Genomic DNA, 13460 nt, shown 5'->3' with positions numbered 1-13460 from the left:
AGGGGCTCACTAAAATTATTAGGATTAATTCTGAGGACATCATGGATAGCAGTGTCAAAATTAATGTTGATTAATTAATTCAGTGTGGACCAAAGCAATATGTCATGGTTGCAATTTGTCTTTATATTTTATTATTATTATTTATATTTTATTACTGCATAATCCACCATCAAGGTACAGTATGTATGTACTGTATTAGCAAATGAGGTGGTTTTATACTGCATGCACACATAGAAGTTGCAGAGATTACATTATAATGGGGAAAACTTGCTGGATCTAAAGAATAATCCATACTATGGTTTAAAAAAGACATTCTTAGCACATGTAATAGAGAAAATGCACTGTAAGTAAATGCAAGAAAATCATATAAAAATGATATATATGTAACACATACACAGCACAGCTGTACTGGAAATAGACACAGAGAAGAAGAAAAGTAATGGTACCCTATTTTTTATTGTGGTTTAGTAACACAACATTTATAAACGAGATATAATTGAGGAATTATACGAAGTGTGGTAAGATTTAATTATACAATTTGTATGTTTTTTTTCTGTTGAATAGACAAGCATCTTAAAACAAAATAATATCACAGTATGGAATATGTTTGTATCATCACTGTATGATACCGGCTCACTCAGGTGACTTGTCCCCTGAAGATAAGACAGAGAGAAAAAGGACATAGTCATTAATTTCATATAGTTCACTGTGTTGAGACATCAGCCCTGAGACCAGCTTGTAATCCATACTCACAAACAATTGGTCCAATGCTGAGGGGCTCCACAGGTTCAGAGGTAGAAACAGAGCGACGTGTCCTATTTGTGCAAGGCTACATGGTCGGAGACATTGGACAAACATAGAGATACCATCAAAATCCAGTGTTTAAGCGGCATTGATTATAGATTAGCAATTCTATTGATGAAGTGAAATGGGTGACTTACTGGAACACAGGAGGAGCTCTTTCGGTCACAAAGGCTGAGGCTGCAATGAAGGAAAATGTCTCGGTATTCATCCTGGAGCAGGAAGAACAGGGCAGAGAAACGAGCCTGGAGGGACGAGCCGCTCTCAGTCACTGACACCTGTCTGCGGTCAGTGGGACACCTGACAGAGAGGATGGAGCGGGTCATAAGGGCCACTGCACATCACCATACATTGAACTTTTTCTCATTTACATTACACTCCACAGGCCATCTGCTGCAAGAGGGACACTCACTTGTTCTGGATGAGAAAGTGTCGCATAGGATCATCAGGGTTTGATGAGTGAGTGGCGTAGCAGTCCTCCAGAACAACTACAAAGCCTGGATCTCTCTCCTCCACAGAGACGCCCACGTACAACGGTGAGCCCACTGGCAGGGTGACCCGCCCTGCTGCATAAGTCTCAGTGTAGTTGGAGTTACGGAACAGAAACATGGAGGCTCTGGCTTTGGTACCCGTGCCTGAAATACCACCTGCAGTCCTGTCAAGAAAATGTTTTTTTTTTAATGGAGGTAACCAGGTAAGTCCCCCCCCCCTATGTTGTTATCATTATAGTCCTTTGCCATTGTATTTCAGAAAGTTCTTGGCGTTTCTTGAGGTTTCCTTGGTTTAACAACAGGAGTCCATTTCGATATAAACAATAGGTATACAACATGAAAATGTTATTTTTAGCAGAATGATGAAAATCCTGCACAAGTGACTTTGCTGACCCCTAGTGGTCATATCAAAAAAGACACTGAGTCAGGTAACAATAAATGCTTACCCAAAGTTAAATAGTTAGTTAAGCAACACATATACTGGAGCAATTTTAACCAGCTTTGTCCTAATTCTTAAGCATACACATAGGATCATTATTGTATAACCTTCAATGCTACTTACGCCAGGAATGGTCTGATTGCCACATTCAGGCTGGTGTCTGTGTCCAGGGGATATGCGCAGGAGAAGGGAAGACTCACAGGAATGGCGAAGGATGCATTGTTTATTGGGTAGATAAATAAACTGTTGGAGTAGATGGCATGAGTGCTGTTGGTCTGAAAGACAGAGAATGAGAATTAAATGATCAATCAGTTGAAGGAATATGTCAGTTTTAGAAGACCTGGTAGGTGAGTGCCAGAGCCGAAGATGGACTGGTCAATGTATACCCATCGAAACTGAGGCTGCAGAGGCTTTGCCAGCCAGTTCTATGCCGGGCTTTCAAGCTAGTTGGCATCACAGGACTGCACAGGAAAAGAGCATCAGAAACATCACTGATGCTGCAGAAGAGGCATCAAGATGGTTGGGGATAACGAAGAGCTACACGTGGACACAAGGCTTGTTGTACGCAAGCAGGGGCCTAATCAAACCTTGTCTGGGTTACCTGGGCGAATGTGTCTGATGGTCAAAGACTCGAAGCACAGGGTAGTACAGAAAAGAACAGGACAACACCAAATGATTTGTAATGACATAGTGGTAATCAGGTTTAAAGCAAACAAAAACAAGCAAACAACAGTAGAGAGTTAGAAGTCTTTACCCTCAGCGTGTTTCCACAAGCACCTTCTGTGGCCTCCACTTCATACCAAACTACATCATCACGCACTCTGACCCAGGAGCAGTTGCGGGCTGCCAGGTTGCCAGAGAATGGGCTCAAACCAGAGGAAGCCAGGTCAGCCAAATTCAGCCCTACTTGAAGTTTATCACGGCCACAAATAAGCTGAGAAGGTTGGAGTGGAGGGCGTTGGACTAAAGAAAAAGATATAAGGTCACCAGATAAAAGTGTCAAAGAATGGAGATGAGATTGTAAATACTGTATATACCAGAAGAGACCACGATGAAACCCTCTATAAAAAATAAACGATATTTAGCTATGTTATGTCAAATCATTGCCAAATTAAAGAAGAAACCTACATTCACAAACAATACTGGCGTCTTCACCGTGACCACAGTTGTGAACTCCAAACCCTCGGTGTCTGCAGTCTGTTATCGATGACTCATTCCCAAAACAACTGACATCGTCCAACCAGATGGGTCCACTGCCCTGTCCAAAAGCTGCAGCTTGTAGTGCTGAGCGAGCAGGACCACAGTCCAGCTGCCTACACACCACATTGGCATCCTTCAGGTCCCAGGCATCGTCACACACTGTCCCCCACTGTCCACGGTGGAAGATCTCCACTCTGCCAGAACAGCGGTTGTCAGAGTTCACCAACCTCACTGGTGAATCAGCTAACAGAAATACAATACTGTTAATATGAGACACAACATATATATATATATATATATATATATATATATATATACAAAAAGAGACACACCAAAAAGTAATAAAAACAGGTAGGGAGATCTATATAAAGGCTTGCCTATAGAGATGGTTGTAAGGAGCTCTGTGTGTGTTAGTGCTACATAAATAAAGTTTTACTTAGTTACATGATGATAGCTTTGAAAAACTACCTTTTTTTAGCTGTATAAATTTGTATTTACCTTCACAGACAACACCAGCATCCTCATGGTGACCACAGTCGTGAGATCCAAAGCCTCGGTGGCTGCACTGGGTGAGCTTTGATTCACTGCCTGTGCATGTGACATCATCCAACCAGATTGGCCCACTGCCCGGTCCAAAACCTGCATTTGATGGAGCTGACAGGACCCTGCCACAGCCCAGCTGTCTACACACCACCTGAGCATCCACCAGGCCCCAGGCATCGTCACACACCGTCCCCCACTGTCCACGGTGGAAGATCTCTACTCTACCAGAGCAGGAACTGTTTCCATTGACTAGGCGGACCTGCCCCTCACCTCCTGGGCTTGTTATGGTAGTGCTGTTGACCTGATTGGCAGCAGAGGTCTGTGGTCTTGGATCAGGTGTAGTTGTAGAAACTCCAGGGGCTGTTGTGTTCACCTCTGTTTACAATGAAAAACAGTGAGGTCCTGCTGCTAAGCCAATTGTATTTGTTCATAAATTGTTTTTCTGATTTAAGAACAAGATAGAAATAGTTACTTCAACAGCCTAAAACACGTAAATGAATTGGTTAGAGGAGAAAGTTGAATTTGTTGTTACAGTTTTAAATTTTTTAAAATGGAGTTATACCTGCACAGTATGCAAGATGACATGTGGATGGCTGCACAAGTTTGTAGACGTAGAAGTTTCCATAACAGAGCTTGACATGGATGATGTGTGAGGAAAAATAGCAGCAGCTGCCAGACCAGTTATTACACACAGTTCGATTTACAATTTGACCTGACTGTGTGGGATGAGGTTCTGTTATCCACAGAGGAGCATGGGTTCCACACCTGTTACTATCTATACACCTCTCTGGAATCTGAGCGCTGGTTTGCTCCAGAAACAGGCGATACCAGCCTTGCCAGTTAATATTTCGGTCACAGTGTAGAATCTGATTGGATGTGTTATTTGTTGAACGCCAGTCATCATTCAGTGCAGTGTAGTGCTCACAGGGGTCAGCACAGCGCAGAGAGCCATTATTACTGATGCAGTCCAAGCCTACAGGACAAACACTTTGTCCACAGTTGAACTGGACAGACTGCGAAGAGGGGCCCGATCTGGGGCTGGAGGAGGGCTCCAGGCATTGAAAAGATCCTTGGGTGTTTTGGCAAACCTGAGGTGGTATGCAAGGTGAGTCTGGGAGGGAGCACTCATCGGTGTCCACACAGCCCCTTTCTGGTGACCAGTGATAACCTTGGCTACAGCAGGAAGAGTCACCACAGAGTTTTGTATTGTAACAGGTGAGACCATCGCCTACAAAGCCATCTTTACAGACACAAGAAGAGACCATGTGGTTGATGAAAGAGTCGCCTCTTTCTTCCGACTCCAGGCAGGCAGCATCATCATGACATGAACCGCAACTGGTGACAAGTGTCCCTGTGAAAAGTACAGAGACTGTGATTCATGCTGTTGCTAATTTTAATTATCTTTTCTAAGTGAAATTTAAAAAATAAAATAAAAGTGAAAATTAAGATATTAGGTGCAATTGACATTAATTGACCCTTATTAATTAACTAAACAATTTAATGTTTAGGAATTCTGTGAGTTATTACACAGAAAACAAATCTGCTCAAATCTCAATACAGAGTGATACCAGAGGTACAAGTGTGTGATTGACAACAATAGTACTACATATTTATTATATATTCAAATAATATATTGGCAATGACCTAATTAAAATCACATTTTAATTTAATTTAACCATTTAATTTGAGGTTTTGAATTGAAATACATCCATATGTGACACAAAAAAGAGAAAAAAAATCTATAGCTCTCACAAATATATTTTTAGGGAAAGTATAATTACACAGTTAATATGTATCATAATGTCTAATCTAAGATGATAAGATGTCACATGGCTTACCTGAAATGCTTCTTGTACAAATGTGCAAAATTAGGAACAACAACAAACCCCCAGGCATCCCCATTATGGACCACATCCACGACACAAACTTGCTGAAAAAGACAAAAGAGCTGTTTTCAAATATAAATTTCAAATTATGCTGCCATGCAAAACATTCATTACTTTGCTAGTCTTACCTTGGAGAGACTGTGTGGGAATCCAGGAGTTGGCGAAAAAGTTGAAAGTAAAAATGTCCCAGTGAGTGAGACTGTGAGAATTTATAGGTGTTCAAAGACCCTGAAGCAATCACTGGTGAAACAATGACCCATTTATGTGTTTCACAACTGATACATATGACATCAAAAGAGTTACTTATTAATCAAAAGTAGACAAAAGGATCAAATTCAAACATAACTGGCACACAGGCCCTTAGTCAATATAATTTATGGTACCACAATCAATCTCAGATCAGTGTTGAAACATATTAAAGATCTTCAGGTCCAACGTTACTGTATCTACCGACTAGCCCATTTATAACTACTTTCTGTCACAGCAGAGAGTTGGGTTTTTGAGCATAAAAGTTTTTTTGCTGAACTTGGAAAAAGTAATTTGACCAAATAATCTTAAGAGCTTTCACACATCTTAGTTTTAATTTCCAGTCTTACTCAGTGTAAGTGTGCAAATGTCACTGACATCCATTTCTGAAAATAAATGGAAGAAGGATGAACATACAGTTGTAAACAGGTTTCAAAAGATGTCAGCACTCATCATCATCCATGAATTAAACTGGTACTAAACATCTAATCTAAACAAGTATGCCTGCATAGCATGCAAATGTTGGACCCTATCTTGTGTTTCTGCATGATGTATTTAATGGCCTAGCTTTGAAAAAGTGTTTCTATGAATCAGACAGGTTTCTTTACAATTAGGAGAAGTTTGTAGGGAAAACATGAAAAACAGCATTGCACAAGAGGATGGTTTCTCACATTGTCCCCATTTATTGTGTTTTTTATCCTGCTAATATGTCACTTCTTATCACTATTTACTGGAATCATTGTGCTGTCATATTTCTGTACTTACTTCCTCTTTGGTACTTTATTATTCCTGGGTAAATGGTTGACCGGTGCTTAGTTCCAATACGATAACATTTTTACACACACTTAAGTACCTGTGTAGTATAGTGTACTTTACATATTAACGAAAGTATGGTACAAAGCAATCCTTACTCGACTACAGGCAGAAACAATATTTGTCCTCAGAATGTCATTGAGTATATGAGCTCAGTGATGTCAAATAATCAAAACCCAATACATGACAACACATAGTGACGGATTAACTTTGGATTTGGTGGACATTTTGATCTTTTGTGAATATAGTTTTTACACAACTTGCCTTAGTGATGGCATTGTGTTTTAATTGTAAAATTGAACCCATTTGAGCTATATGGTAGTAATAGGTGTGAGAGGAAAGCATGGTCAAAATAAACAATATTATTTTAACATTCCCTGGCTTTGCTTAGTTTTCATCACATTATATACTTTATGTATATAGTAGTCACTGAAGATCACTGTCATTGTACAGCACAGGGATGCACAAATAAATTGAAGTTATATAAAAAACATAATGAGGAATGATATATAAAATAGATACAATAGAGACAAAGAGCTAACATTATGCTGGCAAGATTCAAATTCAGAAACACTGCATACGGTCGAAAAGATAGTAAACATAATTTGACAGTATGTTTAACAGCAAGACTGACTAGCTAGTTACAGGGGACATTTTTATGAATTGAGTACTTTCAATACTATTTTCCTGATTACTTTTAATTTACTTTTAATTAATTAGTATTTATTTTCAGTCTGGACCAAAGTGGTGGACTGACAGACTGACAGACTGACATTGCCATCTCTGAAAACCCTTCAACTGTCATCACATTTAGATTCAAATGTTGCTAAATTCTGATTGGTGCATGGAAATACTTGACATCACATTTTCCAACTCCACCTCACCCACTTTAAACCAGTGAGACAGGGATGAAAACACATAAAATCTCTCATGTAATTAGGAAACTGTTTTCATGTAGGTCCTTGTCACTCATAAACAAATAAACAAATAGGTGGCGAACAGAAAACCTTTATCCATACCCAATATCATTACAGTTTACAACAGCATTTCTTAGGTCATACTTCATCATGTCTTGGCTGCTACAATCACATAAGCATATTAATTACAACAATTCCCATAACATGGCTTATTTCAGGGGTTTTCGGGGGTTTGACTCCTTGTGACTTGAAGGATTCTGGCTAGATCCATTGACAGCCTGACCACTGGGATGTGTCTGTCGCTGAGGAGCTGAAAGAAAAGTCTCTGTGAATTCACAAAACAACTACAGATTGCACACTGAGTAAAAGCTCCCTTTATTCATTATCAATGTAACTGATTTTGTTATCATCAGACATAAAACATTTTCTTGACTCAAACTTGTGTTTTTCTGTACATTTGACTGATTTCTCTACAAAACAATATCAACTGTGTGTGGTAAATATTGAACCTTATTGATGAAGGTCATTTTTCTTGTTAAATGTGAGCAATAAGAATTGCAGTGTACTTTAAATATGTGTAAACATTTACCTTCACAGATGACGCTTGCGTCTTCACTGTGACCACAGTTGTGGACCCCAAACCCTGGATGTCTGCAGTCTGTTACTGATGGTTCGTTTCCATAACAACTGAGATCGTCCAACCAGATGGGTCCAGTGCCTTGTCCAAAAGCTGCAGCTTGTAGTGCTGAACGAGCAGGACCACAGCCCAGCTGCCTACACACCACATTGGCATCATTTAGGTCCCAGGCATCGTCACACACTGTCCCCCACTGTCCACCGTGGTAGACCTCCACTCTACCAGAGCAGCGATCGGCAGAATTGACCAGCCTCACTGGTGAATTAGCTAAGCGAAAATATGCAACGTAATACTGTTAATATGAGATTCAGATGAAAGATGAACATGAAGATATCTTTGAAAAACTACATACAACAGTTTTCTGTTTAAAAATGGCAAATGCTATTTATAGAGTTAAAGAGTTACTAAAATCCTCTCAGGTAAATGTCACACCACATGATGCACTGTGAGACTTTATTGTCTTTAGCTTAATTTTTAATTACCTTCACAGACAACACCAGCATCCTCATGGTGACCACAGTTGTGAGATCCAAACCCTCGGTGGCTGCAGACTTTTAATGATGGTTCGTTGCCATAACAACTGACATCGTCCATCCAGATGGGTCCGCTGCCCTGCCCAAAAGCTGCATTTTGTAGTGCTGAACGAGCTGAGCCACAGCCCAGCTGCTTACAGACCACATTGGCATCATTCAGGTCCCAACTATCGTCACACACTGTCCCCCACTGTCCATTATGGAAGACCTCCACTCTACCAGAGCAGAGATCAGCAGAGTTGACCAGCCTCACTGGTGAATCAGGTAACACAAACACTTACTGTTAACTTGAGACATGAAAGGGTTATTGAATGAGCAGAGATGTTGCATATGTTGATCATTTTGATGCCTTTTGATTTTGGCCTCAACTTTTTAAGCTAGGTGGCCTCCATTCCTCACAGGAAGGCTCATTCCTCTTATCCACCAACACTGAACTGACTCTGCACTACCATAAAGCCATTATATCCTGATCTGCACTGGGAACACCTGACTTTCTCTCCCAGCTTCACTGTAGCTAACAGAAAAACATACAACATGCTGATAAAAGAGAGAAATGATTTACCTGAAGTGCTTCCTGTAAAAATCTGCAAAATTAGGAGCAACAACAAATACCCAGGCACACCCATCATGGACCACAGCCACAACACAAACTTGCTAAAAAAGACAAAAGAGGTGGCTTTAAATCACATTTTCAAATGACGCTGCCATGCACAAAATGCATTATGTTGCCAGACTTACCTTGGAGACACTGTGAAACAGTTGAAAGTTAAAATCATCCTGTGAGTGAGAGTGAGAGAATTTATAGGCCTGTTTGTGTGTTCAAAGGACTACACGAAGCAATCATTGGTGAAACATATAAATGGGTCAATGACAGCACTGATGAATCAAAAGATGCAGTTACTAAAAGTAAAGTTACTTATTAATCAATGTAAGACAAAGAAAATAACAAACAGAGCAGGCACACAAGTGTAAATATCTTTTATGATACCCCAATCAGGGCTGAATCATAATAAAGAACCTCTCAGTGTTCACATTACTGTATCTGCTCACTATCAACTGACTTCTGTCAACAGCAGTGACTGAAATACCAGAAAATACTTTGAGTTTATTCCTGTAGTTTGAGTTAGTCAAGTAGTTTGACAGAATAATCTTAACTCAAGGTCCACTTACTTGCTTTTTTAAGAGCTTTTAATCACATCTCACATACATTTTCATTTCCAATCTTTCTCAGTTTGACTGAGAAAATTCCACTGATATCAATTTTTGGAAATTGTAAGTGCAGCATAAATTAATATTACTGGAAGACAGAAGATATCAACCATTTGATGACTCCCTTAATTTTAGATGACATCCAGTGAATCTTAACACTCATCATCATCCATTAATCAAACAGTCACTGGACATCTTATGATTATGATATACGTTCATATGCAGTTGTTGATGTTGCATGTTGGACCGGTTGGACCCCATTTTGTGGATCTGCATTATGTATTTAACTGTGTGGCTTTTAAAAGGTTTGTTTTTATGAATCATACAGGTTTTTTCATAATTAGGAGTTTCTCATTTCAGGGAACGAAGGATGGGAGATGCCAAACTTTATGAATTTGATGTGATACCGATAGCGATAATTTCTTAAATAGGTATGGAATTTTTCAAAATAATTGTCATTTTTAAGAAAAAACATATATCATTACACTTCAGAGGCAAATCACATGACACACACTGGTCATCAATGACAAATTATTGAGAAAAGCAAATATGAGTTTAATTAATTTTTGTGCTAGTAAGTGTAAAAAATGTACATATATATGCAGGTGAAAAGTAGTACCACACCACACTACGTTTCCTTTCTGCCATTCTCAGTTTTGATGCAAAAGTGTGCAACTGCGCACTCATGTCACGTCATCATGGAAGTGATGTAGTCACCCACATTTGTATCAGCGTCAGTTCATTCCATCAACTACAGTGGTAGTGTGTAGGGATTCATCATTTTCCTTAAAATGACACATTTTCTATCCCAGGAACAGAAGCACTCTATCCCAAGAATCCCAGGAACTGCACTTGTTTTTATGGTTTACTTCAGCTACAGTCTAAATGCATTGGTCAAATTTCAAGCACCACTACACACAAGGAGAAATATAAACTTATGGGTTCCCCACATGACCTCTTTAGTATATATTTTGGTGGTATGGATAATACTTGAGGGCAAAAGAACACCATTTATGTTAATCAACATTAGAATGAACATAATTCACACCTCCAGCTTACAGCTGCAATTATTATGAAATGCCAAGTTCATTGCCTGAGATCTGTCTTCTGAGAAGAGCCTCATGGAAGTGATATCAGACATTTCTTTATTGTATAGCGTAATGTAGAGATGTGAAAGATCTCCATGGAGTCGTTGTTGTGATACAGGTCATGGTTTCAGCGCCCAAAAATACTTAAAATACTTACGACTTAAGTTAAGAGACATATAACACAAAACATGAGACATGCATCTTATCTGTACAACTGGTAAACTTCACTGTCACTGTCACTACCAGTGTTGGGCAAGATACTCAAAAGAGTAATGTATTACTTATTACTAATTACTCTTTTCAAAAGTAATATTATTACTTTACTTATTACTCCCTGCCAAAAATAATCAGTACTAGTTGTATTACACCCCCCCCAAAAAAAAAAACTGTAATTGTGTCCTTTCTCTACAAAAATCTGATTTACAAAAGACTCAAAGCAAGTTTTGTGTGTTAAAATCAAAGTAATGGAATATTTCCAGCTGCTGACTCTAACCATTTCCATCTTACAAACTAGTTTCCTCCACAATTACAAGAATCTAAGGATGTGATTGGATTGTTGGATTACAGATCAGTACAGGGTGCCAAGTAATATTGTTATTATTATTATTACTGAAATTAATTAGTTATTATTTACACTACTAGTGACTGGGAAGGGTAAAATTATTACTGTCATATTATTACTAGTAATGAGTTACTGCCCAACACTGGTCACTACACACCCAGGCAGCGATCCTAATGTTGTAAAGGGTGCTCAAATACATAGGACAAATAAAAAACACACAGCATACGGCTCAAAAGTTCTATGAATCTTACACTGACAACAGTCCTGCTCCTTATTTTGCAACATAATACACATTTAAAGGATAAAACTTTTAGAAAAACATGCTACGGTTAAACAATTGCTTGTCTAATGTTTTTGCATTATGTATTTAACTGTCCGGCTTTAAAGAAGTTTATTTTTGTGAATCAAATAGGTAAAATTAGGATCAGTTCACTTGCACTGGAACAAACGAGGAAAACAACAGTGCACTAGAGTGGATGACCTTTCTTTTATTACCAATTTGATTTATTGTTTTATTATTATATGGATATGCCACTTTTAATTATGTACTGGAATCATTTTGCTATCATATTTCTAATCTTATTCTTCTTTAGTGTTTTATTATTCCAAGGTAAATGGTTGACTCAAGTAGGTCAGTGTGCTCTACATATTACTGAAAGTATGATCATTCAAAAAGCCTCCTTTTCTAAAACAACTCAGTCACACTGCTAAAAGCATGTTTGAGTACTACTCAGGATTGTGTTTTGATTTTTGATTTGTTTATACAAAAGATACAAATGTATATATACTACATGAACATCAGAAAAACAGAGGTGCAAGAAACCCTCAGAGGGGCTTGATCAGGCAACTTTCAGTGATTACCTTACCATAAAGGAGAAACACTTCACATCACATTCACATCACTAATACGATGTCAAATAATAAAAAAGAAAAGAAAAGAAAGAACAAGGATTAACAGACAGATAAATATTGGACTTTTCATAAATAGATAAACATTGTTAATATTTGACAAAATAAAAAAATATTTTGTAAAAAACTCCCCTAGTTAACCTAGTTAATTTATTAGGAGTTTGTCCTCAGGCAATGGGGACTGAGTGAGTGTGCAGTGGGTTTGAGCAGACTTAAAGGTCCAGTGTGTAAGATTTAGTGGCACCTAGTGGTGAAGTTGCAGATTGCAGCAACTGCTGGTGTCTGTATTTGACGACCTGAGAATGAGAACAGGCTGTGAAGTGTGTAGGAGAAACAGTGGCCACGAAACTCGTGAAAAATGTGCCCTTTCTGGCCTATTGTAGAAACATGGCGGTTCAACATGGTGGACTCCGTGGAAGGCAACATGTGGCTTCTGTAGATGTCTCATTCTAAGGTCATGAAAACACAACCATACCTATATTCAGGTGATTATAAACCGATAAAATCATACCTATGAACATTATTATGTTCCATTTCTGCCAATATAGGGGATTCAAAAGTCCTATCACAGACGTTCAGTTTGTCCTGTTGAGTTAAACAAAAATATATACTTTCTGTCATTGATTATTGAGTTACACTGTGCAGTTAACCACCACCTTAACCACTTTAAGTATGCCTAAACCTAAATTTGTAGTAGGAGATATATTCTTGGACATGACGTCTAATGGATAATCTTTCCTAATGCTTTAGCTCTTACCCCAATCCCTCTTCTTACATGTCTGAATCCTAAACCAGAAGAGATGAAATTGTAGCTTATCTTGGAAACTGTCCTCTAACTTTAACCCAGGAATAACTGACTTCACTTATGATGGATGACAATTAACTTGGAAAACATGTTTCCTACTCTAAGTCACTTACCTGTGTGGATAACATATCCACATATCAGCCACTAGATGGAGCCAAATTAATGACCTATGACATCATTTCTGACATTCCCATTTCTGTCAACTCCCTTTATCTTTTTTTTTTCTCATCGGTTAACTCATGGATTTTGCTTATATCATTGTTTATTTTGACTTTGTTAACCAGTTTACTTGACCTCTTACACTCCCTCGATCCAGAGCCTTCCAAATGCCAAATATTGATCGAAGGTTTTGTTATTGATATTCTGAATAAGGAACTCCTA

The 13460-nt window shown here is 38.6% G+C and overlaps 1 protein-coding gene across 2 annotated transcripts; it reads right to left on the bottom strand.

The window, feature by feature from the left end:
* Positions 1-437: 437 nt before the first annotated feature.
* Positions 438-9297, bottom strand: LOC127354078 (uromodulin-like). Of its 2 annotated transcripts, XM_051383718.1 has the most exons (11): positions 5489-5595; positions 5313-5404; positions 4037-4825; positions 3430-3849; positions 2860-3174; positions 2486-2694; positions 1855-2006; positions 1214-1456; positions 942-1101; positions 754-829; positions 438-653 (listed from the first exon to the last, which is right to left on the bottom strand). In XM_051383718.1, the coding sequence occupies exons 2-11, from the start codon at positions 5386-5388 to the stop codon at positions 634-636; spliced, it is 2460 nt and encodes an 819-aa protein (XP_051239678.1). In that variant the 5' UTR covers positions 5389-5404; positions 5489-5595; the 3' UTR covers positions 438-633. The 2 variants fall into 2 exon arrangements, with proteins under 2 accessions (XP_051239678.1, XP_051239679.1); XM_051383719.1 differs by lacking the exons at positions 3430-3849; positions 4037-4825; positions 5313-5404; positions 5489-5595 and adding exons at positions 8456-8758; positions 9069-9160; positions 9245-9297.
* Positions 9298-13460: the final 4163 nt, after the last annotated feature.

This window comes from Dicentrarchus labrax, unplaced genomic scaffold, assembly GCF_905237075.1.
Source record: "Dicentrarchus labrax unplaced genomic scaffold, dlabrax2021, whole genome shotgun sequence".
Taxonomy (NCBI): Eukaryota; Metazoa; Chordata; class Actinopteri; family Moronidae; genus Dicentrarchus; species Dicentrarchus labrax.
Note: the sequence above shows the minus strand (reverse complement) of the source record. Positions and strands in the feature narration are given on the sequence as shown.

What these genes read in the sequence shown, in the direction of transcription:
- LOC127354078 (XM_051383718.1), bottom strand. Translation starts at nt 5,388, where the DNA reads ATGTGGTCCATAATGGGGATGCCTGGGGGTTTGTTGTTGTTCCTAATT. An exon ending in TTGTACAAGAAGCATTTCAG is followed by an intron (nt 4,826 to 5,312) that starts GTAAGCCATGTG and finishes TACTTTTCACAG; the next exon opens with GGACACTTGTCACCAGTTGC. An exon ending in CGCCAGTATTGTTTGTGAAT is followed by an intron (nt 2,695 to 2,859) that starts GTAGGTTTCTTC and finishes CTTTTTCTTTAG; the next exon opens with TCCAACGCCCTCCACTCCAA.